The sequence below is a fragment of the Hyaena hyaena genome, unplaced genomic scaffold (assembly GCF_003009895.1).
Source record: "Hyaena hyaena isolate Hyena2069 unplaced genomic scaffold, ASM300989v1 scaffold_431, whole genome shotgun sequence".
Lineage (NCBI taxonomy): Eukaryota > Metazoa > Chordata > Mammalia > Carnivora > Hyaenidae > Hyaena > Hyaena hyaena.
In genome coordinates, this window is record NW_024081055.1 from 1,119,280 (window position 1) to 1,145,855 (window position 26,576).

At 40.8% G+C, this 26,576-nt stretch overlaps 1 protein-coding gene across 2 annotated transcripts in view; it reads left to right on the plus strand.

The window, feature by feature from the left end:
* The window catches only part of PGGT1B (protein geranylgeranyltransferase type I subunit beta), a 61,823-nt gene extending 48,741 nt beyond the window's left edge, over positions 1-13,082 (plus strand). For both annotated transcript variants that reach the window (XM_039252604.1, XM_039252605.1), the window contains exons 8-9: positions 5,355-5,463; positions 11,489-13,082. In XM_039252604.1, coding sequence (XP_039108535.1) covers positions 5,355-5,463; positions 11,489-11,670 — 291 coding nt within the window. In that variant the 3' untranslated portion in view covers positions 11,671-13,082. The remainder of the gene's footprint in view (positions 1-5,354; positions 5,464-11,488) is intronic.
* Positions 13,083-26,576: the final 13,494 nt, after the last annotated feature.

The following is a 26,576-nucleotide window of genomic DNA, read 5'->3' on the forward strand; positions in this document are numbered from 1 at the left end:
AGAAGGTTTGGTCTTTGTAATGTTCATTAAATACTGCTACATTTAGGCTACTTGGTTTTTCCTGTTGCTCAGGCAAAGCTAATCTGTGTATGGTTTTTCCATAGAATTCAGTTATCTGTTGTGCTACTTGAAAATGTCCATTCTTATAAAACTTAAGTGGCCTAGAACATAGGTTAAAAAAAAAAAAAAGCATAAGGTAAGGTCATAAAAAGCTTGTTACCACAAGTGACCAGTGGTCTCTCTAGAGTAGAGATCTGTCTGAACTTGACCCCAGTATAGGCTTTATGGGAAGTTACTCATCTGAAAAGATAAACCATGGGTCATTTCTTTAAAAATAATTTGTGGTTTTTAGCTTTTTACCCGTTTATTAGCCTAACCCAAACTGATTGACACATTCGCACATTTTTCTCCATCTCTTTCTTACCTTTTGTCATACCTGATTTCATAAGGTTATTAGCCACTAAGTACCCACAAGTTTTCTCTATCTTAAAGTTGCCTTTTCACTTCTAAAATGTATCACTTAATTCTGATACTCTGAAATCTAACAAAAATCTGTCTTTTATGTAATACCCTATTTTTTTCCTTAATTTCTGAAATAAATTCTGAAAACAGAGTGATTTAAAACTAAGGCAGTGTATCTCCCTCTCTCTCCTCACTTCTGTTGCCATTCCTCAAGTGTACCACTCTGATTTTAATTAAGGAAGATTACAAACCTGTCCAAAAGTGGAATAGTGTAATGAACCCCTGTATGTCCACAGCTGGGCTCCTCAGCTTTTATCACAAAGCCAACCAGTCATATCCATATTCCAAGTCCCTTCCCTCTCCATCACTGTATTATTTTAGGGCAGATCCCAGATACCATTTTTCATATTACCTGGAAAATTTTCAGTGTAATGCCTAACCAGAAGTAACTTTCTAAGAAACAGAGTTATAGTGTCATTATCACATCTGGAAAATCAACCATAATTCCATGATACCATTAAATATCTAGTCAGTGATAATGTATGTTTTCTATTGCATCACATCAAGAGGCACATAATTTCTGGTTATCTCCTTTTGATCAAAGGGCTCCGGAATCATCAAACTTGATTTATCCACCAGAAAGTTCCCCATCAGTGTTTTTTTTTTGAAGGTGACAGAATATACATAATGTAATATTTATCAGTTTAACTATTTGTAAGTATACAATTTGCTGGTTTTAGGCCTACATTCACAGTGTTATGGAACCCTCACCACTGTGTATACCTGAAACTTCCAATATCCTCAGTATAAACTCTGTACTCATCACCATTCCCCCCTCCCTCTCGTCACTGGTAACCTCTGTTCTACCTGTTGTCTCCATGAATTTGCCTATTCTTGGTACATTGTATAAATGGAATCATACAATATGTGTCCTTCTATGTGTGGCTTATTTCACTTAGCAAATGTTCTTAAGATCCATCCATGTTGTAGCATATATCAAAATTTCATTCCTTTTTATGGCTGAATAATATGCTGTTGTATGTTTATACCACGTTTTGTTTATCCATTCATCTGTTGATGGACACGGGTTATTTCCACATTTTAGCTCTTGTGTATAAGGCAGTTCTGAACATTGGTGTACAAATAACTGAGTTGATTCTTTCATTTCTTTTGGATATTTACTTAGGAGCAGAATTGCTGGATCTTAACGGTAGTTCTGTGTTTAACTTTCTGAGGAACTGCTGTACTGTTTCCCGCAGTGAGGGTGGGTATGCACCATGTTACTTTCCTGCCAGCCGTGTATGAGGGTTCCATTTCCTCTATATCATCAGTAACACTTGGTTTTTGTTTGGTTTTGGTTTTTATAATAGCCATACTAGTGGACGTAAAGTCGCATCTCAGTTTGGTTTTGATTTGCGTTTCCCTAATGATTAGTGGTATTGAGCCTCTTGATGTGCTTATTGGCCATGTGTCTTCTTTGGCAAAATTTCTATTCAGGACCTTTGCCCATTTTTTAATCACGTTGTTAGGTTTTTTGTTGTAGGGTTGTAGGAATTCTTCAAGTGTTCTGGATATTAATCCCTTATCAAGTTCTGTGATAGGCAACTATTTTTTCCCATTCCGTGATTGTCTTTCACTCTGCTGACAATGTCCGTTGATGTGCAAGTTTCTAGTTTTAAAGAAGTCCAGTTTATCTTTTTTTCTCTTGTGTTGCCTATGGTTTTGGTTGTCCTATCCATGAAGTCATTGCCAAAGGCAATGTCATAAAAATTTTCCCCAGTATTTTCTTCTAAGAGTTTTATAGTTTTAGCCCTTGAGTTTAGGTCTTTGATTCACGTTGAGTTAATTTTTATATGTGTTATAAAAGTGAAGGCTCAGCTTCGTTATTTTGCAGGTGGATATCCATTAAATGGCCTTGGTACTCTTGTTGAAAATCAACTGAACATATATGCACATTGGGTTTTTTGTTTGTTTCACTTTTTGTTTTTTGGGGGTTTTTTATGGGTTCTCTCTGTTCCCATTGGTCTGTGTGCCCCTATTCCAATATCCTCCTGTTTTAATTATTGCAGCTTTGTAGTAAAATTCAGAGCCAGGAAGTATGAGTCCTTCAACTTTATTCTTTTTTGGCATTGTTGGGGCTTTTCAGGGCCCCTTGCAATCCCATAATGAATTTGAGAACTGGCTTTTCCATTTCCTACCAAAAAGGCTATTGGTATTTTGATAAATATCGTGTTGAATCCGAAGACCATTTTGGGTAGCGTTGACTTTTAATGGTGTTAAGTCTTCCTTCAGTGAGCATCCATTTATTTAGATCTTTCATTTCTTTCAGCAGTATTTTGTGGTTTTTAGGATACAAATCTCTTACATCCTTGATCAGTTGATTCCTAAGTATTGAATTCTTTTATCTATCATTGTGAATGGAATTACTTTCGTAATTCTTTTTGGATTGTTTGTTGCTGGTGTATAAAAACATCACCGACTTTTTTACAGAATCATTTTAACAGCATTCGGGGTTAACATATTTTATGTTGTTAATGTTTTAGAGAGAGAGCAAGTGGGGGACAGGGGAAGAGGGAGGGAGGTAGGAGGAGAGAGAGGAAGGTGGGGGGAGAAAGAGAATCCCAAGTAGGCTCAACACTCAGCACAAAGCCTGATGTGGTGCTCGATCCCACAACCCTGGGGTCATGACCTGAGCGGAAATCAAGAGTAGGATGTTCAACCCACTGAGCCTCTCCAACATATTTTATATTTTAATCTATTATGTTGTTCTTTTTGATGCTCAGATTGTCCCATTTTAGCCAGTTTAAGCCCCTTCATGTTGGCTCTTAAGTCTTTTAGATATGACCTTGGTGTAGTCTTTGACAACTTTCTGAAAGCAACTATTTTTAAACATCTTTAACTTTTTAATTCTTATGGATATCACCATAACTTTTAACTGATTTCTGGACTTCTCTTTAGTACTATCTTTGATTCCTGACTATGAAAAATGAAGATTTAGCCTTCTTTTTTTCAAACAAATTGTTACTGGTCATTTATTTTTTAGTTCTGAACCTTTCCCTCTTCCACCTTCTAATTCTTGCATACTACCTTTATTTTTATAGTGTCAAGTAATGTACTTTATTCAGCAACAGTAATCACATATTTTATGTTTTGCCTGTAGGTTGATTCTAAAATTTGAAAACCAAGGGACCAGTGGGTGGCTCAGTCTGTTCAATGTCCCCAACTCTTGATTTCAGCTCAAGTCATGATCTCATGGTTCATGGGTTTGAGCCCCCATGTGGAGCCCTTGCACTGACAGCATGGAGCCTGCTTGGGATTCTCTGTCTCTCTGCCTCTCTCTTTCTCAAAATAAATAAATAAACTTTTTAAAAAGTAAAATAAAATTTGAAAACCAAGAATCAGCACTTACTTTGATCATGTAAATATGGTTTATTGCTGAACCAAGTACAGTAGGGTTTTTTTTAATAGTTTATTGTCAAGTTGGTTTCCATATAATACCCAGTGCTCATCCCTCAAGTACAGTGTTGAGATTATATAGTTTCTTCTTTTTATGTAATGACCCATATGCCACTTGATGGAAAATGTTTCTAGCTGGTAGATTCCTTTTTTAACACGTTTGTTTTTGAGAGAGAACATGTGCACGAGCACGTGCAAGCATTCATGTGGGAAGCATAGAAAGAGGGGGGCAGAGGATCCGCAGTGGCCTCTGTGCTGACCGCAATGAGCCCAGCCCGATGTGGGGCTCCAACTCCCCAACTGTGAGATTGGGAGCTGAGCTGAAGTCTGACGTTAAGCGAGCCTAGCCACCCAGCCCTAGTTGGTGGATTCTAAAAATGGGTGAATAAGTATGTTTCTTATTTGTATCATAATTGTTTTAGGCTTTATTTTTCTTTTTGGGGAAATAATGTGTCTTTACTTTTACTCACGAATATCTTCTATGGCTCTCTTTGATTTATTGACATACTTTCAACTGCTTTGTGTCTTACAGAAGTTGTTGGAACTCTCTTGCTACTGCTTTATCCCCACCCCCATTCACGGTTTAATTTATCTTTCATTTTTCTTTCTATGTAATGGGATCTTGAAAGAGAACACAAATACATGTCCTCAGTCTTAAAGCTACATATTTTCTGATGCTAACATTATACTTCCTGATTACAGAGCTATATTTTTTTTTTACTATTCTCAAATAAAACTGCTCTTAGCATCTGGTTAATAATTTCTGTTGCTCTTTTCTGAAATATTTTTGGTTTCAGTTACGACTGCTTTGTAACTAAGAGCCTACGATAAAAATTGTAAAAACCTGTCATAAGAATTAAAATATGGGTACATAAAATTGCACTTTCTAAGATGACTGATTAAGGGGCACTTGGGTGGCTCAGTCCGTTGAGAATCTACCTTTGTGTGCATCATAATCTCGTGGTTCATGGGTTCAAGCCCCACATTGGGCTTGCTGCTGTCAGCATACAGCCTGCTTGTCCCCCCTCTCTTCGCGCCCTGTCTCTCTGCCCTTCCTCTCTTTCCCTCTCCCTCTCTCCCTCTCCCTCTCTCTATCTCTCAAAACTAAATAAACATTAAAAAAATTTTTAAATGACTGATCAAGTTGAATTGGGAAAGTTGTGTTTTCAGCCTAGCTAAATGTGATGCAGGGGGATTAGTTGGGTGTGGTTCAGAAGATGTAAATCCTGAGTAGGTCAAGGAAAGTAAAGTGGTTGTGATCAGATGATAGAAATGATAATGCGGTTGACTGATTCTAAGTGCTCCAGTCTCCAGAAGCTTGCTTTAAGAGCCTTAGCTAAACAAAAACATATTTAATTGATGTGTATCTGAAAATTGAGCCACAGGTCACTATGGAAGTTTCATGCAGTAAATTTATCTTTGTCCTGTCATTTCAGCTTCTGAAAATTTTTCAGTACACTAACTTTGAGAAAAATAGAAATTACATCTTATCAACTCAAGATCGCCTCGTGGGGGGATTTGCCAAGTGGCCAGATAGTCATCCAGGTAATTTACTTTTTATATGACTCTAGGATAACTTTACTTTTGCTTATTTCTTGAGTAGAGAGATCTGCAGGTATCTTTGTCAGAAAGGGCCTAAGATAGAAAATTTAGCCATAGTCGCAAACTTACATAATACGTATTGTTTGTAAAAAGGTATATTTGTTTAAGTTTGGGTGAAAATTTACCATGTTGAAGAGCATAAAGGAAAGGTTGGATTATCGAGATGTATAGGTATCATTTGTCTTATTTTCCATGTATTTCACTTAACCTAAGTTTTCTTTCATTTGAGGCAATAAGGCAAGTGGTCTGAATGGGCCCTGTCCAAACCAGAGAATCATTTGGTCCGAGCAGAATCTAGCTGCTACTAGAGCTAAGTTGGATCAGTTGCTAAATCCAGAGGGGAACTGGTCCTTACTCTGTTCAGAAGCCATTAAATCAGAAATCTCTAATCCTAAAGATAGGTGTCCCTCACTGTCCAAACTGTTGTTCTCTGAATTTCAGCAGATTCAGGTAATTTTTTTTGAAAGAATACTTTGCTTCTGAACTCTTACCATTCGTTGTCTAAAACTCAAGAGATGCAGACAATATGATCTTGTTTTCCAAACTCAGGAATGATAAAGACGTAAAGAACAGAAAGATTCTTGTACATAGTGAGTATAGTTGATCCTTGAACCACATGGGTTGGAACTGCACCTGTCCACTTATAAATGGATTTTTTAAAATAAATATTGTACAGTATTGTAAATGTATTTTCTCTTTATTATTATTATTATTATTAAAGTGTATTTTGAGAGAGCATGTGCATGCGAGAGCAAGCAGGGGAGGGACTAGGGCAGGGAGGTGGGGGGAGAATCCCAAGTGGGTTCCACTCAGTGAAGAGGCTGACTCGGGGCTCAGTCCCACGACCGTGAGAACATGACCTGAGCTGGACGCTCAACCGACTGAGCCACCTAGGTGCTCCCCTTTTTGTTACTTTCTTAATAACATTTCCTTTTCTTTAGCTTCCTTTATCGGAAGAACACAGTATATAATATATGGGACATACAGAGTATGTGTTGTTTGACCCTGTTACCTGTAAGCTTTCCTGTCAACAGTGGGCTGTCAGTAGCTAACTTTTGGGAGAGTCCAAGTTCTTTGTGGAGTTCTGACCGTACAGGATGTCAGTGGCCGTAACTGCTATGTTGTTCAGGCGTCAACTGTACTTTCAAATGGGTTCTTTAGAAATAATGAAAAATATTTATTAATGACATTTTTTTATTATGTCATTATCTAATAATAGATAATATTTTATAATCTAAATTATAAAATTTAGATAATTTTAGAATTATCTAAAAATGTAGATAATTCTGCCATTTCCCAAACCTAGACAGACTTCATTCCAAGCCACATACTCTGATACGAAACAGCCTGCCCACTCCTCCTGGTCTCTGTGCTCCTCCCTGCCCCAAAACTTGAATGGCCCAGGGCCAGGTTCAGGCCTGCAGTTCTCCAGCAGTCTTCTTATCGTAGTCTTCCTGCTTCTCGTCTAGTCCCCCTCACACTGACACTGTGTGGGCGTGTGTGTGTGCATTGTGCTTAAATGACGGGAGAAAGGCCAAAGCTTTCTTCAGACTCTCAAGACATCTTGGATACAGAAAGGTTAAGAGCAGGGCACTCGGGTGGCACAGTCAGTTAAGCGTCTGACTTTGGCTCATGTCATGATCTCGCCCTGCACCGGGCTCTGTGCTGACAGCTTAGAGCCCAGAGCCTGCTTCGGATTCTCTGTGTGTGTGTGTGTGTGTCTCTCTCTCAAAAATAAACACACACAAAAAAAGAATAAAAAATGTAGACATCAGTATATATATTTAAAAAACAGGTAGAGAACGTCTAATGTGAACTCGTCTCTTAAATCCATTGAAATCATTCAAAGACCCTCAGCTCCCTGAGTGGGTTCCCCCACGTGGCCCGCAAGGGCCGGGGCCCTCCTGAGATCTGGCTCCTCTCCCACCTCTAGCATCACTCTGCAGGCTGCCTGTCCCTCCCCATTATGTTTTCACCTGTAGCAAATCTACTCCATTGACAGCTTCCCCCAAAATCTGTTTGAAAGTGTTATAAATGATTCAGAGCATTATGGATAAGCAAGTTAATAAAATATTAGCTATAAATATATGAACTAGACACAAGGAATGATTGTTTTTTATAGACTTGCAGTAGAATCACGGTTTTTATTATTAGTTTAGAACCTCTTCAACTCCTCTCCTGTCACAGAACTGCTCTAGTCAGAATATGTACTTGAATGAAAGTAATAAATATGGGGCTTATGAAATCAGACTTTTGTACCTGAAGTAAGCAGACAGATTTCTTACATTCTTTCTTACCTGTATTTTCATGCAAAATATGCTTCATTTTTTTTTAAGTTTATTTTTGAGAGAGAGAGAAATCCCAAGCAGAGCCCAACACAGGGTCCACACTCATGAACTCTGAGATCATAACCTGAGCCATAATCAAGAGTTAGACACTCAACTGACTGAGCCACCCAGGCGCCCCCAAAATATGCTTCTTTTTAAAAACTGTACAGTGCTTTTAATTTCTAAAGCAGAAGAATATTTTTTCCAGTTCTATTGAGAAATAATTGACATGCATCACTGTGTGAGTTTAAGACATACAGCATGATGATTTGATTTACATTTTCGTGAAATGATTACCAGAATGGGTTCAGCTAGCACCCACCTCCTCCTGTAGATACAAAAAAGAAAAGAAGAAAATAATAAAGGCAAAGAGTTTATTTTTGTGAGGAGAACTGTTAGGATTAACTACCCTAACACATTTCCTGTACATCGTCCAGCCGCGTTGGCTGTAGTGCTCGTGTTCTACGTTACATCCCCACTACTTAGTCACTGCTGGCTGTTTGTGCCTCTTCACCACCTTCCTCCAAAGCCCCTCAGCCCCACCTCTGGTAAGCACAGTCCAATGTGTTTTCTCTAGGAGTTTGGTTTCTTCTTTTAGTTTTTTAGATTCCACACAGAAGTGAGATCGTACAGTATTTGTCGTTTTCTGGCTTATTTCACTTAGCATTACACCTTCAGGGTCCATCGATGTTGTCGCACATGGTCGGATTTCCTCGTTCATTATGGCTGAATCAGATTTCACGATGTATAGGCCGCAAGTTCTTTACTAGTCCATCCTTTAGTGGGGTGTTAAGCTGTTTCCATATCTTGGCTACTGTAAATAATTCTGCCGTGTGTACATGGGGATGTAGATACTAAGTTCTTTTCATTTCCTCTGTGTATACTCCGGTGAGTAGAATTACTGGGTCGTGTGGTAGTTCTGTTTTTAATCGTTTGAGGATCTTCCATAACTGTTCTGTGGCTGCACCAATTTACATTCCCACCAGCAATGGTGGGAGGAGGGCTCCTCTTTCTCCACATGCACAGCCACGTTCGTTATCTTCTGCCTATCTGATGAAGGCTACTCTACCGGTAGGCACATGACACTGTGGCTTAATTTGCATTTCCCTGATGGTCACTGATGTTGAGCATTGGCTGGCCTTTTATATATCTTCTTTGGACAAATAGCTATTCAGATGCTCTGCCCATTTTTCAGTTAAGTTAATTGGTTGTCTTTTTTTCCTGCTAGGTTGTGTGAGTTCTTTTATTTGTTGTTTTTTTCTAAAGGGAAATAATATTTTTAAACTTTGATGTCTGTCGGGGCTCAGTTGTTTGGTATCTGTGTGGCTCAGTCGGTTAAGTGTTCGACTCTTGATATTGATTGGCTCATGTCATGATCTCATGGTCGTGGGCTCTGCTTGGGGTCCTCTCCCTCTCCCTCAGCCCCTCCCCTGCGTAGTTGTACATGCTCTCTCTCTCAAAATAAACTTTACAACAATTTAGTATCTGTAACCATAGCTATAAATATGTTAACAGTATTATCTCAAGTAAACAGAATTGTCTTGCTGCCATTGTTTTTCATCTCAGCTTGCACTATTTTGACAAATAATGTACTATTTTAACAAGTGGGAATAGGGAAATGGCAGGGTCTTGGAAAGCATTTTTCCCCCCATTAAATGTTTCTTTATTTTGAGAGAGTGTGCACAAGCAGGGGGAGGGGCAGAGAGAGAGGAAGAGAAAATCCCAAGCAGGCTTCCTGCTGTTGGCGCAGAGCCCAATGTGGGGCTCGATCCCACGAACCATGAGATCATGACCTGAGCTGAAATCAAAAGACGTTTAACTGCCTGAACCCCCCAGGTGCCCTGGAAAGCATTTTATCCATAAACCTATTTGAATTAACATTTTGAGTATTTACAATGGATTTTTAAAAGAAAATTCTTGAAGCTTTTTTCTAGCAATCAGTTGCAAACTTTAACATTTCTGTAAATACTTGGATTTAATACTTTGTACAGATATGCTAAAATGTCTTCAGAACTTCTACAGTGCAAAGCATAGAAAGTCTTTATATAATAAATTGAATTTATTTGAAAGACCTATTTCACAGAGCCTTTAAGAAAATCACTTTTACAAGTCTTTAAAAATTAACTTATTCTTGATTCTAGTAAATTTAGTAGGAGATTTGACACAAAACAGTTTTACATATATTTACAGAAGAAAATGATAAACTTATATTATGAAGAAACTATATATTTCAGCATGTGACATGCTTTAATACACATACAGATTAGGAAGTTGAAAAAAAATTTTTTGAGGTTTGAAACAATTAAGTTCTTATTCATTGGCTTTTAGAAAAATCTTTTTGAGAAAAAAATGTTTTATTTTTAAATGTTTTATTTTTACATTATGTGGTAAATAGATCCTATGTTATGTTACTCTGGGTGGATTTTGTTTCTCTTCCAGTTGCATTTTTTTCTAGAAAAGTTTCCTCATTTCTAGACAATAAAAGTTTCTTCATTTCTAGACAAGTTTTTAGCATAACTACAAGGAAAAGTAAATAGAACAGAGGAAATCAGATTTATTTTTTGTGGTCTGAAAATTAGAGAAAAGTGAGCCAGAAGAAAGCTAAGCAGTCTCTGAAAAGACATTAAAGAAGATTGGCATAGGCCTCCGTTAGTAAAATAACTTTTTCACCGATAACATTGAATGAGCACAGCTGTCATTCCTGTTTTGAAAAGTAAATGATACATAAGTAAAACATGCTCTTTAATTCTTTTGAGAAAAGTGTGAGTCTGTAAGGTGTTTTGAACTTGAGCAGCTCTTGAGGCTGTAAATGATGGCCAGTAAATCCTTGACAGCTACACAATCTGGTGTAGTATTCCCATAACTGCAGAGCTCTGAGCTCTTCGGGGTCCATGTAAGGCTGTCCAGCAGGCAATAGCCATGTGATTTCAGCAGCCACATGAATGGAAGAGGGTCAGCGCCCCCTTAAAGACGGGCAACAGTAGTGAGGCTGGTATAAAAAAAAGGTTATGGTATTTATAGCTACATAGAGTGTGAGTTTGTTTTCACTGTCAGGTCAGACATTTTTTGAATGACTGACATTCCCCTAAATAGGAAAACTGAATACGGAACAGCATTCCAGAACGGATTATTTTGTTTAGGCTTCTTCCACCGAACACAGTATTGAGACAGTACCGGTTTAGGAAATGTCAGAGGTACAACCTCGTGGGAAGGGGTACATCTACTTACAGTCAGAGATTTGCTTTCATTTTTAAGGAGAATTTTCCCCTTTATGATAGAGTCAAAGGCCCTTGTTTCTGTTTTCCTTAGTCAGCAGAAGGGGACCACCCACTGAGTGGAGGGCATGGAGCACTGCTCCTCTCCTTGGGTTCTTGACACAGAGAATGTCGGGAGTGTCGCCTCTTCCTCTGAGAACTCTTTTCCTTTGTTGTTGATACCTTCTTGACTAAAACACCTGATTTTGATCATTTTTTTAAATTGGTGTTTTCAGAGATTGAGAAAGCAAATGTTTCAAAAACTGCATTTTTTTCTAAATGTAATCGTAATGTGATGGGCTCATAGCTATGTCGCTATAATACTTTGCAGCATATACAAATAAGAGTGCCCGTTGTGATTTAAAAAAAAAAATACCTCGTTTTCAGATGCTTTGCATGCATACTTTGGGATCTGTGGCCTGTCACTAATGGACGAAAGTGGAATTTGTAAAGTTCATCCTGCCCTGAATGTAAGCACACGGACTTCTGAACGCCTTCGAGATCTCCATCAGAGCTGGAAAAGCAAGGACTCGGCACAGTGTTCTGAGAATGTGCACATCTCCACGTGACTGACTTCCTTTAGCAGGGGAGGGCGGGGAGGGGGGTTTGTAGCGTAACTGTAGCTCAAGGTTAAAAGCCATGTATAACCAAGTGTGCTCTTTTTTTAAGAGGTAGAGTCTCACAATCAAATTGCGTGCCGATGTCACTTTGGAATATGGTCTTGAACCAGTAACCTTTGTCCTGGGTTTCAAGGAAATCTTTGTGGAAGTTTGAACCACAGTGGACTCTGTTGTGGTTCTTAAATGTTTATACTGAATTTCTAAGAAGTTCTTCGGGCAAATTAACTGTATGTACGTAGGTTATCTTTTTAAAAAACTCTTCAGTACGAATTGTATCATACTGTAAAATGGACACAAATCCTGAGAACAGGTTTACAGTTCACCGAGCACTGATAATCTGCGGGGAACACTTAGTGATCATTTAAAAAGCTTGACAGCTGACGGTAGAAAATTGCTTTAATGAATTAAGTATCTAGGATTCTTCTTTGAAAACAGATGATTCCGTAATTTTTAAAAAGAACAATGACTTATTTTGTCTTATGAAGTAAATTGTGCCAGTTAAGCTGACGTGGCCTATATAAATGAAATTAACTTCATAGCAATGATGAATATGCTTAACTAATACAGTAATTTTCTAAGTGGACATTGATTTAAGAAGACTATTATGTAACTAAAGGAAAATTTTATGTGATTGTGGATGAGAAGGTTTTGTGCTTGTCTGGGTCACTTACTTAGATGTTGCTGGGGTGAATAACAGTTACGTTTGATTTTAAGTTCATTAGTTGCTTTTTCTTTCTGGGGAGAAAACAGTCATTCAAAAAGGAAAGATATTCAGTGGTTTTGTTTATTTTTCTGAACTATGTGATGTTGTAAATTGTACTTTTATAACAGAGTTATTTTTAGCCATTTGGATTTTTTTTTTAGTTTGTTGACTCTAGTGTGTTAGTGATTCTGATTTCAAACTGACAGTTTTCTAATTTTTTCAAAGCAAATAAGTAAAAATCTCAGTAAAAAACCAGAACCACTAAAGTAAATTTAATGGTGCAGCTCCATACGTGGTCATTTATATTTTTATATTTTCAGGTTATTGGAAGGGAAATGTTCTGTTTAGGGGCTAAGGACTGGGATTTCACTTTTATTCTTTCGGCTTTGTTTTCTTCATTCTTTGAACTACCTAATTGTAAAGGAAATGGTATAATTACTCATCTTCATTTGTGACAAGTTTATCAAATAAATCACTTCCATCACTGTTGTTGAATGACGTTCAGAGATGTGAGGCAAGTACTGAAATGGAGAGCTCTTCGCTCAAGGAGCTGGTGATAATAAATGTTGAGTTATTCTACAACTATCAATACAAAAACTAAATTACTAGCATTACTGTTCAGGAATTAAAATATTTAAATTTTAATTTATTTCCTAAATTGGAGGGGGAAATACCCTTAAATAATGGACCTTCTGAAGGAAAATCTGGTATGTGCTTGAAGAAATGATTCATTTGTAGTTGGCATGCTTAGTCTTAAACCTTATCTTGCCAAAGTCAACTTTATTATTTTCTTCATTAGAAATAATTCATTTTCTGATTGTGGGGAAAATACAAGCTTAGCAACAGATGTTATCTTTTGACGAGTCATTTCAGTTGCTTCTATTTAAATCCTGGCAAATTAAAAAATCCCTATCTTAAACGAAGTCACTTCCTAGACGTTAGGAGTTAAAATAGCATATGTGAAATGGCTTTAGAACTATTATAAAAAGCCCTGATTGTTTTTCCTGAATTGCCATTAGTGGTTAGAAGGTGGGAAAGTTCGTAATAATAGTAACCGTATTTGTAAAGGAGAGGGAAGTTCAAGTTTAAAAGTATTTCATAAAACTATTAAGAAACCTCTCCTAATTCCTTGTATAATTTAATAGCATAATATTAAAAATTACATTATGATTCTGAATGGTACATGTGTGAGGGGCCTTTTTAGGAAGGCCCCTTCCTAAAAGGGGCCCAGGAAGTGTTCACCTTCCACAACAGCCTAGCGACTGAAACACGCCAGTGACCCTGAAGAGAAAGTACTCCTGTTTCTAAATAGTTATTTACAAGAACAATATAAACTAAGTGATAAGTAATATTTCACGTGTATGCCTTGTTCTTCGGCAGTGGTCTGGTAACGAGCAGGAAAAGAGGAGGTCCACAGCAACTGTTCCCTGTGTTCTGCCCCTGCCCTCAGTATGGTATTCTCCAGAAGTTAGTAGAAGCTTTGTTTTGAGCATCTGCAGGAGATCAAGAGTAATCAGATCATACAGCACAGTTCAACCTATTCATCCTCTGCACTGCTTTTAGATTTGACCTATACTGTGTGTGCGTGTGTCTATATATACATATATATATATCTATCAGATCTTTAAATAATTATTATTTAATTTCAGCTCACATTGAGGTTTTGCTTACAATGGTACATAGTTTGGAAATGGTTGGACCTGACAATATTTGATAGTCAGTTTAGTAAGGAGGTAATCTGGAGTGCAGTGACTTAGGTTTAAATCCCAGATCTGCCAGTTCAGCAGTGTGATCTTGGACCCTAACTTCCCCTTCAATAAAATCAGGGTGGGGGCGGGAGAACTAACTCCTGAGGTGATTGAACGACTAAATGAGATAATGCGTATAAAGCCCTTGGCATAGTACCTGAAATACAGTAAATTTCTAATTATAATTTCCGTGATAACCATCATGAAATGATTGTTATTAAAATCTCTTCTGTAATAGAGATCTCACAGGGGTTCAGTTTGGGGAAGATGACCGCAATAGTGTACGTTCTGAGCCTTAGCATAAGGTAACCAGGATAGCCCCAGACCCGTTCTACAAAACTTGATGACAGTTGTCCGTCCCCATGAACCTCAAACTTGAGGCAAGCGAGGAAGGACCGACCACTGACCGACATAGTTTCGGCATCTGTGTGGGGGACCAGGAAAGCAGGCAGCTGTTCGCTGACGGCCCAGTTTCTCCGTGGCCTGGCGGGGGGCCCGTCACCGGGGCCTGCGGAGACCCGGCAGGCTCCTGCAGGTTCCATCCGCTGGGGGGCGTTCCAGCAGCGTGGTCAGCTGGGCCCGGGGCTGTTGTCTCTCGGAACTGACGACACGGGGAGAAACGGCCAGAAGTAGAGTTTCAGCCGGACAGGACAGGCCTGGTAGGACCAGGAGAAGAGAAAGGCCAGGAAAGCGTGGAGCGGGAAGGCCCGTGGCGACGTCGTGTCGATGACTTTCTGAGAATGAACAAGAAGCTTTAGGAGAGGAGCTAAGAAAACTCCCAGAGCACTCCTCCCTCCTAAAAAGTACAGGAAAACGTCAAACGACAAAAACCGTGAGAAGGACCACAAATCGCATCGACAGAAGAAATCAGAATAAACAGGGAAAGCACACCAGAAAGACATGACCACGAGGCTGATGAAAATATGCTTTTAAAAAGCAGTTAGGACAGGAAATTTATAGTAGTTAGGAACGGTGTCATGAAAAATGGGAGAAGCTGAAAATTAACCAAATCTTAAAAACTTGGAGAAGAAAAGCAAACCACAAGAAAACAGAAGTAAGCAATTTGTAAAACGGGAGAGAGGAGAATTATGCAAATCACCAGCTAACTTATTCAAGAACAGAGGAGGCATGCAGAAATACACAGGTTGAAATGATATGGGAGAAATAACCATAAAACAGGAAAATTTTCAAAATTATAAGAGTACTTTAAATAATTCTATATATTCAGAAGAATAACCTTTTTTTTTTTTTACAAAAATGCAAATTGAAATGCCAGGATTTACCCTCTTAGATAGAGAAATTTAAAACAAATCATTTATCATAGAGGAAACTAACAGAGTTAAGTGTCAGATCTTGATTGTTTCAAGTGATTTCTACCAAACCCTGAAGATTAAATAATCATGATTTATACAATCCCAGAAGCTGGAAAAAGAATCTTGAAACTCAAAGTGCCAAAAAAATTTCTTAAAGACTTCTAAATTCATTTTGCTGTAAAGCCAATATAATAGCATTGTTTCCAAAACTTGAAAAAAGACCATACCAAAGACAAAATCAGAGACCACTCACAAATATCAATGCAAAAACTTTAAAAGTGTATTAGCAAACAACCCAAAAACACTTGGCAGGAGTTAATAAATCATGACAAAATTGGGTTTATTACAGGAATGTGAGGGAAATTCAATAGTAGACTATTACTATTCATTGTATTAAAAGAGGTAAGGAGAAAATCATTTTTTTCTCCATTTTTCAGGAAACGCATTTGACAGAATTGAGCATTCAATTCATGGCGAATGTACTCAATAAACAGAAATGGATGAGTAATTCATTAACATTGTACCTCTGCCCAAAAGACAGCATCAATGTCAAAACGAAAGAGGCTTTCCACTTAACGTCAAGAACAAGATGTGCCCCTCTCTCTCTGCATTGTGTCGATTTTAGCCAGTGAAGTTTGACAGAAGAAAAGCCATGTGAATTTCATGGAAAAGAAGTATTTGCAGATACACGTATCTGAAAAACTCAAGGAAGTTTGGTGAAATACTCTAAGAGAACTTAGTGAAGTAGCAATTACATACAAATATACATTCAAATCTTATGCATATATGTAAGTTTCAGCATTCACCAGAGTCAAAGGAGTGTATCTAACTCTGATTCCATTTAAATGAAGTTGAAAGCAGGCAAAACTTACCTATGGGTGTCAAAAATCAGCATCCCCTTTCAGTCACTACCCTCCCCCCCCCCACCCGTCAAAGGTAAGCACTATCATGACTTAAATCACCAACAAGTAGTTGTGTCTGTTTTTAAGTGTTATATAAGTGGAATCATATACATTATTTTTCACCTGACTTCTTTAGCTCAACAAGGCCTGGAGGAGTACGAGGCAGCCTCTATGGTGCCGGCAACGTTCTATTTCACGATCAGGTGCTGGTTACATGAGTGCGTTCACTTTATGATATGTACACTTACGGTGTGTGCACTTTTCTGTATATATAATTACAGTTCAATAAAAATGTTTACTAAAAAGGATAAAAGACTTCATACATATACAAACCTGAACTAGTTTGAAGATGCACTTGAAGATCCCTTTTATAAAAGAGAAAAAGAAACACGTCAACTTTTTTTTAAAGTTTATTTATTTATTTGGGGGGGAATCTCTAAGCCCAACATGGGCTCAAACTTACGACCCTGAGATCACATGCTCTCCTGAGCAAGCCAGCCAGGCGCCCCATTAAGGAAAACTTAAAAAAAAAAAAACTCTTGATAGAAAATTAGATGTTAACAATTGAAAAGATGGATCCTATTCTTAGGAAAACAACATGAAACATGCTTTTCTCCCAATGAAAATTATGTTTGCTTCTATCTGAGAGAACATACAAGAAAAGCTATGGAAACTGAAAAGAACAAGAGGGAACTAGCCCTACCAGACATGAAAACACTTTAAAATCCTCCCTAATTAAGTTTGGTATCAGCCCATAAATTGGCAGTCCAGTGGGACAGAAGAGAAATTCCAGGAATAGACCCAGTGGTAGCATACAATAAAAGCAGCATCTCAAATCCATGAGAAGATGAACTTACATTTTTTTTTAAGTAATCTCTACACCTAATGTGGGGCTTGAACTCACACCCAAATTCAAGAGTTGCACCCTCTACTGAATGAGCCAACCAGGCCCCCTAAGAAGATGAATTTTTATTTTTAAAAATTTTTTAGGGGCGCCTGGGTGGCTTAGTCGGTTAAGCGTCCGACTTTCGCTTAGGTCATGATCTCGCGGTTCGTGGGTTCGAGCCCCGCGTGGGGCTCTGTGCTGACTGCCAGCTCAGAGCCTGGAGCCTGTTTCAGTCTGTGACTCCCTCTCTCTCTGACCCTCCCCTGCTCACGCTGTCTCTCTCTCTCTCCTAGAAATAAAACATTAAAAAAATTTTTTTTAATGTTTATTTATTTTTGAGACAGACCTAGCATGAGTGGGGGAGGAACAAGGAGAGAGGGAGACAGAATGTGAAGGAAGCAGGCTTCAGGCTCTGCTGATAGCTCAGAGCTTGACACAGGGCTCGAACTCCTGAACCACGAGATCATCACCTGAGCCAAAATCAAGAGTTGGATGCTTAACTGACTGAGCCACCTAGGGACCCTCTCCTTGCACCCTTCCAGGCACTACATCTTTAAGCTTAAAGATGTGGAATGTCAGGGGCAAAGACTGTGCGCATTTTAAATTCTGATGGCTTTTGTGAAAAAGACCTTGTTTTTGAAGATCATACTGGAGTACACTTGTACCTTGACGCTGGGATTTTAACTATCAGAAAATTATCTTCTGGTAGTAAAATACCATCTTGTAACTCAGAATTGTGGCATTGAAAACGATCATAGAGGCTCAGTTCTTCCCCTCATTTTACATGTAAATCTGAGGCCCAAAGACCAAGGAACTCAAGAACATGTATGTACCATATTCTTTTTTTTTTTAATTTTTTTAAGTTTTATTTATTTTGAGAGGGATCAGAGGCAGAGAGAGAGGTAGAGTGAGAATCCCAGGCAGATGTGAGGCTCGAACTCACAAACCGTGAGATCATGACTTGAGCCAAAACCAAGAGTCGGATGCCTAACCGACTGAGCCACCCAGGTGCTCCAGTACCAACCATATTCTTACATAGGAACAGATCTCTAGAACATATTGTGTATGTGTATATATAAATACAGATATGCAAGACAGACAAAGATGTATCTGTTTTCTAATAGAAAAGTTTGTGATGGTTCTGTACCCAGAATAAAACACATACTTTCTATCTCCAGGATAGGGCTTTTCTTTGACCATAGCACTTCTTTGACGTATTTCTCTTCTTGCCATTCTTCACATTTTTCTAGATTTTCAGTTCTTTTTTTTTTTTAACATTTTATTTATTTATTTTTTTTTAATATTTTTATTTATTTCTAGGAGAGAGAGAGAGACAGCCTGAACAGGGGAGGGTCAGAGAGAGAGGGAGTCACAGACTGAAACAGGCTCCAGGCTCTGAGCTGGCAGTCAGCACAGAGCCCGACGCGGGGCTCGAACCCACGAACCGCGAGATCATGACCTAAGCGAAAGTCGGACGCTTAACCGACTAAGCCACCCAGGCGCCCCTTTAACATTTTATTTTTGAGAGTGAGACAGAGCACAAGCAGGGGAGGGGCAGAGAGAGGGGGAGATACAGAATCTGAAGCAGGCCCCAGGCTCTGAGCTGTCAGCACAGAGCCTGATGCTGGGCTCGAACCCACGAACTGTGAGATCATGACCTGTGCTGAAGTCGGATGCTTAACTGACTGAGCCCCCCAGGCACCACTCTGGATCTTCAGTTCTACTAACTTTTCACTGAGACTCATGGCTTTGACTAAATTAAGGGTCGCCATTAAAAGCGTATGTGGGATTTCCTGAGTTGACTGATAATGTCCGGCGGGTCTATGTCATTGACATAGACCGTGCATTATGGGTACACAGGGCTTTTTCACACTTAGCCCACAACCTATTAGGAATCTCTAAACATTTCAAACGTTTTTAAAAGGTGTCTGTGGGAACATGAAAGGCATGTAAAATTCACTGGAGGAAGTCCAAGCCACTTTTCCTTTCATGTAATCCTAGATGAGCAAGTCAGGGAGATGGGGAGGGCTTTTGTGAAGTCCCTGCGGACTGGAAGAAAATGATCACTGAAAGAATCGATTTGATAAAGCACAAAAGTAGCTTACTCAAATGTTAATGGGCTTTCATCTTGCATTTGGATTTCAGCAGCTAACTTCCACCCTGGAATATCCACAAGCGATATTCTGCCTCAGAGTACCTTCTTTGCTATAGAACACGATGCAAAAAATCATTCAGTGCTTAAATTCTAGAAATATGCAGAGAAGAAGAATCGTTCAAGTAATACCTTTTGCTTTTATGAGTCTTGGTACTGATTTTACTGTCTCTCATTAAGGGACATTGGGTTATTTCCAACTTACAAGTGCTTCTGTGAACATCATATTTCTGTGGGGTTCCTAGCAGGAAATTTCTGGATTAAAGGACTTGTACTTCAAAGGTATTGGTAGTTCCCAGGTTTCAGCACCAAAACAAACAAACAAAAAAAAGAGTGTTGGTAGTTACTGTTAAATTGCCATCCAAAAACGGTCTCCAACTATATTCTGTCACTAACAGAATATTGGAGCACATCTTTCCTCATATCTTCTGCAGCACTGGATATTATCAGTCTTAAAGTTTTTCCGTTCTGCATACAAAAAAGTTTTTTGGTGTTCCCTTGTTGATAAATACGTGTAGAAAACAAGACTTGCTAAGTTTGGGGGAGGTTGATTGGTGCTGTATGAGTCCATGCTAATCATTTCATGCCTGAAAGAGTGAAATCAGAATAATGTCTCTCCATTAACGTAGGCTTACGACAATAGTTTTCAAACTGTGTGTGGTCTGCAGGCTAGAGCATTGACATCATCTGGGAATTTTTAGAAATGCAAATTCTCCAGCCCTACTCGAGACCTACTGAGTCAGAAATGGGGGTGGGGGCGTCAGAGGACCAGCCCTCTGTTTTAACAAGCCCTCTCAGTGGCTGTGATGCAAGGTCAAATTGGAGAGCCAATCGCGGATGTAGAAAAGGCAGCTTGGGCAGGAGAGGCAAATGAGAACCCCATAAGCATTTGCAAATGTAAATATTAGAAAGCTAGGGGGGTTAGTCCACGATAACCACAGCCTGTTTCAACAACGGGATCTTCCCTCCCGCCCCAGAAAAGGTGATACTGTCTTTGTCTGCAGTAATAGAGTTGCAAACGTTAATGTTCAGATATGCAAAGAACACCTTCAGTCTCTCAAAGGGACCTAGTTTTCATTTGCCAATCACTCTGGCTCTCGGGGTAGGGCAGGTCAGGGAGCAGGGCCTTTTAAATGGGCAACAAATGGTTTCAGTCTTTGCTCACGTCCCTGGTAGTATCTCCGGCTCCTGGCTCCTTGCCCTCTTGGATATATATGCCTCCTGGTGGTTGATGGGTCTCTTTTGCAGGTTGCTGCTCTGATCTGGCCCCTCTGCTGGCATCTCCTGAGGTGCCTGCCAGTCTAGCGTGGCCTTTCTGATGGCACAGTCCCAACACATGGCCTCTTGGCTGTCGGGCCCGCCCTAGATCCATATGCCCACAGCTCTGTCTCTGGAGGTAAACTAGGCGTGTTTCTCCTAGGACTGCAGCCTCTTAGCCTGGGCTGTACCCACAGAAGCCGGTCCACAGAGGCCACCCCGTTACCACATGACTAAATATTTAAGAGTTACAAATCAAACTAGAGAATTATGACCTTCCTGGTTGACATATATATAATAATGCCAGATTTGGGGAAATAATCAGGCCATACCAAATAACTGTGAATAACACACATCCATAATCAACTTCATTTTCCACCCTAGGCCATGATTGGGCAGCGGTGGTTGCTGGCCTTGAGAACAGAAATCCAGAGCTTCTCCCTGGTGTGCTGGTTGGCCAGCCGTGGCTTTCTGCAGTCACTGGGGAGATCCACAGAATACGCATCGCTTTCCACTCATTCATTCATTCATTCATTCATTCATTCATTCATTCATTTTAAGTAAGCTTTGTGCCTAACATGGGCTTGAACTCACAATCTCAAGATTAAGAGTCACATACTCTACTGACTAAGCCAACTAGGTGTCCCAGCTTTCTCATCTTACAGAGAGTGTGGGGGCAGCTCTTTGCCCACCTGTACCCTCTCCATCTGATATGCCACACGGTCTGAGTCAGGCAGTCTTTGCTCACATGTCCTCAGCCTCCTTACCTCACCCCCATCACCCTCTCAAGCATCTCAGAGGAACATGATCCTGGAAGGTCAGGCTCAGATTTAGACATTGTGGCCTCCTCAGGGTACCCGGACCGTGACCAACCCTCTTCCCCTCCTCCCAGGCCCCCTCCCACACCATGAGAAGCTTCCTTCCATCACACCTTGGACCTGGGAGGTACATACCCAGATAGCACAGTCCAAAAAGGACCCAGGGAAGACACCCACGCAGGGCCTGGATCTCTGGTACCAGAAGCATCATCTAGAAGGGGGCCCCACCAATTCCTCATCTTGTGAGGTGTCTTGGACTGGAGTCCCCTAAAGTGCAGGGGTTTGATCTAAGGGCCATACTGGCAGGTTGCCAGGCCCTGTGTACATGCCTGTCTGGACCTTGCTACTGAGTGTCCACACACCTCCCTTCCCCCGCCCGTGTCTTTCATCCTTTCCACACTCTTCCAGGGCTGGGGGCCACAGAATTACCCCCCTTCATCGGTGGTGGGGGCCTTTCTTCACTTCTGAGTTCTCTCCACCACTGACCTGACGTTTCCATTGCACTAAGAAATCTGGAACATCCTTTCCCACATGACAAAAGCCTGGCTTTCTGATTCTTGTTTTGCCACACCCTCAAAACCTGCCTCTTTTTCCCCTTTCTCCATGCTGAAACAGTCTAGATCTTTCCAGGCAAATGAGCATTCCTGCTCGGAGGAGCAGGAAATGCCAAGGCAAACGCACTGAAAGTTTCCAAAGTCGGTTTCTGTGCTGCTGGGGGCGGGGTAAGCTAGAGTGAAGGAGGTGGTGACACCGAGTGCTCTGTACTGTCAGGACGCCAGACTCCCGTCAAGGTGCCACACGTTCAAAAGGCCAGAGGTGGGAAGATCAGGTTTCCCGGCGGGAAAGGAGGCAAGGAAAAAAGCAGCTGTCATATTTTCATCTATAAAGGGCTGTTCTATGGAAAGAGGTTAGTAGATTCAGTGGCAATTCCAGAATTTCTACTGGGGGAGTTGGGGGCATCAGTAAGCACATGAGGCCCGGAGGACTTGTCTGGAAGGTGCTTTGTGCATCATTTGCGCTCTATGTATTTATTGAGCATTTATATCAGGTGGCTCGAGGGGGAGCAGGTGAGGATTCAGGTCAGGCTTAACCACATACTCCTCCTTAGCCACGCTGTGGCTCCACCAGTGACTGGCTGCTTCCTGTAAACTTGAGGCACGCACGACAAATAACACTGGGTGAATAATGGCATTAATACATGAATTGCTACGCGAGAAACCTGGAGAACTTCGGGACATCAGGACTGCGTGAAGCTGGACCTGGTAGCCCCGGTAAGTTCCCTGGTGCCAGGCAAGGGGGGGTCAGCTGGAAAGCAGGAACGGAGCACAGGCCCTCAGCCTGCCAGTACACAGCCGGACCTACTCGCAGATGGCATTCAGTTTGGACGGGGCGGTGTTTAACATGAAAACAAACGCACACTATTTTATTAACCCGTTTCTCTTAAGAAGTAAGCATTTTGATCTGCTGCTCTGAACAGACTGCATTTTCACAGTAAACAGACCATCCTACTTGGTGAGGGTAAGTTCCCGTTTGCAGAAAAATGCTCAGCTCATAAATGTGGGAAGGAGGGGTGCCTGGGTGGCTCAGCTGGTTATGTGTCCGACTCTTGACTTTTGGTGCAAGTCATGACCTCACGGTTCATGAGTTCAAGCCCTGTGTCAGGCTCTGCGCTGACGGGGCAGATCCTGCTTGGATTTGGGATTCTCTCTCTCTCCCTGCTTCAGTCTGCTCCCCCTTCAATCTCTTGCCTTCTCTCTCTGCTCCTCCCCTGCTTGTGCTCTCTCTGCCTCTCTCAAAATAACTAAATAAATAAACATTAAAGGAAAAGGTTAGAAAATGTAGGAAGAAGCATGGAGATAAAAGACTGTTTTGCAAACACTAATGAATTCTAGCAACAATCCTCAGTGGATACCGAAACAATTAGGAAAAAAGTGTTGGGTGGAGAACTTGACAGTGGAAGGCCAGGTCCCATCACCTGATTCCACGAATCAGTCCCACTATCCCCGACAGAACAAGTGGACACCATGTGCCTCCCAAGAGAATGCTATGTGAGATAAAGCGTATTATCTATAAAGTACCGCTGCCCAAAATAGTTGAGATTAAATCTCATCAGTGTGCTAGATCTAACTTCTAAATCTAACCAGTGAAATGCGAACAAGTAAAATGGTACCACATCAGAAGCCATCACCCGTATCCAGAGGCAGGACATCCTAAAGAAAAATCTGGTTTCTTCAGCAGTCAGTGGCTGGGGGGGGGGGGGGGGGGGGGAGGTGGTAGAAGAAAACGAGGCGGGGTTAAGGAAGACTGCTCTACATTACAAAAACATAAGAGACAGAGCAATCCAATGCAACACGTGGAGTTTGAGTCCTAATTTGTACAAACTATTATTTTTTTTAACTTTTTAATGTTTTATTTATTTCTGAGAGAAAGAGAGAGACAGCATGAGCAGGGGAGGGTCAGAGAGAGAGGGAGATACAGAATCTGAAACAGGCTCCAGGTTTTGAGCTAGCTGTCACCACAGAGCCCGACGCAGGGCTTGAACCCACAAACCGTGAGATCATGACCTGAGCTGAAGTCAGAGGCTTAACCGACTGAGCCACCCAGGCGCCCCTTATTTTTTTAATTTTTAAAAAATGTTCATTTATGTTTGAGAGTTAATCATGAGCAGAGAGGGGCAGAGAAGAAGACAGAATCCCAAGCATGTGCCACACTGTCAATGTAGAGCCCACTTGGGGCTCGAACCCACGAACCCTGAGATCATGACCTGAGTGGAAATCAAGAGGCGGATACTTAACCGACGGAGCCACCCAGGCGCCCTGGTACAAACTAACTTTTAAGAGACATTTCTTAGATGGTTAGGGAAATTTGGTTGTGAACTAGATATTATAGGATAGTGGAAGAATTCTTTTTAATTTCATTAGCTGTGACAGTGGCTTGTGTTTTATAAAAATGCTCTCTCATTTTAGAGATACACACTGAATTTGGATTGACAGATTCAGAACTTTGCTTTAAAAAGACTATACTCTGTGCTGACAGCTAACTCGGAGCCTGAAGCCTGCTTCAGATTCTGTGTCTCCCTCTCTCTCTGCCCCTCCCCTGCTCACGCTCTCTCTCTCTCTCTAAGAAATTTAAAAAAAAAAAAAAAAAACATTAAAAATACTATAGTTGGGGAGTGCCTGGCTGGCTCAGTCAGTGGAACCTGAAACTCTTGATTTCTGGGTTGTGAGTTTAAGCCCCCCAATGGGTAATGAAACTACTTAAAAATAAAATGATTTAAAAAAGTAAAAAGGAGGGGCGCCTGGATGGCTTAGTCGGTTAAGCGTCCGATTTTCGCTTAGGTCATGATCTTGCGGTTCATGGGTTCGGGCCCCGCGTTGGGCTCTGTGCTGACTGCCAGCTCGGAGCCTGGAGCCTGTTTCAGTCTGTGACTCCCTCTCTCTCTGACCCTCCTCTGCTCACGCTGTCTCTCTCTCTCTCTCTCCTAGAAATAAATAAAAAACATTAAAAAATATATTTTAAAAAAAAAAGTAAAAAGGCTATAGTGGGACTCACTTCCAAAGCTTTTTATTCAGTTCAGAAAACTATGGTAAAGATGAGAACCTTTTTTGTTGTTGTTGTGAAGCTCTGTGGGCAATTTTTATTATAAGCCAGATTTAGGAATCGCCATATTAAATGATTCAAAAGGCCCCTTCTAACAGGGAGAGTATATTGTTTTAAGGAACATCAAGCTGATAAATGCACTGTCTCATAAACAGTGATTGGGAACAGTGGCTTTAAGAGGCTGTTAGGTGTCTTTCTTCCTTTTTTTAAGTTTGTTTATTTGAGAGGCGCCTGGGTGGCTCAGTCAGTTGAGCGTCTGACTTCAGCTCAGGTCATGATCTCGCTGTCAGTGAGTTCAAGCCCTGTGTCGGAGTCTGTGCTGGAGCCTGCTTCAGATTCTGTGTCTTCCTCTTCTCTGACCCTCCCCTGCTCATGCTGTCTGTCTCCCTCTGTCCCTCTCTGTCTGTCCGTCTCTCTCTCTCTCAGAAATTAAAAAGAAAAAAGTTTCTTTATTTGAGAGAGACAGAGACAGCATGAATACATGAGTAGGGGAGGAGCAGAGAGAGGGAGAGAGAGAATCTCAAGCAGGCTCCACACAGCCAGTGCAGAGCCCCATACAGGGCTCAAATTCACGAACTGTGAGATCATGACCTGAGCTGATACCGAGGGATGCTCAACCAACTGAGCCACCCAGGTGCCCCTAGGAGGCTGTTAAGTTTCTAGTAAAAGTATCCCTTTCCTGGAAGTGGCATTGGTAGTAGGAAGCCTGAAGATTAAAGAAAAGTCAGAAGCCTAGTGATTTTCAATTTTCCAACTCTGGCCTCGCTGGTCTAGGTTCTGTCCAACCCTAGAAAAGGAAGATGCTTTTATTGAACACATTTCAATGCAGGGGTTGGTTCGATGTTACTTGTCGACAGAAAACATGTGTATTCTATCTCTACATGCCTCATAGATGAAACATGCAAAACTAGGAAAAAAGTCCAAACGTAAGGTCTATTTACTATCTAAATAGACAAAGGAATTTCAGGAAACACTGCTCTTAAGTGTCTTTAATTTTTTCTTAATGATTATTTATTTTTGAGACAGACAGAGGATAAGCAGAGGAGGGGCAGAGAGAGAGAGGGAGACACAGAATCTGAAGCAGGCTCCAGGCTCCAAGCTGTGAGCACAGAGCCCGACGTGGGGCTCAAACTCGTGACCTGCGAGATCATGACCTGAGCCAAAGTCCGATGTTTTATTGCTCGAGCCACTCAGGTGCCCCATGTTTTTTAAAATTTTTATCTATTTTTGAGAGAGAGAAAGAGAGTGAGCGAGCATGAGTGGGGTAGGGGCAGAGAGAGGAGGACAGAGAATCCAAAACAAGTTCCGTGCTGACCACAGACAACCAGACATGGGGCTTGAACTCATGAACCAGGAGATCATGACCTGAGCCGAAGTTAGACGCTTCACCAACTAACCCACACAGGTGCCCCTGAATATGTTTATACTCACACAGTTTCATGACCCGACGACCAATGGCCTCAGCAGAAGTTCAAA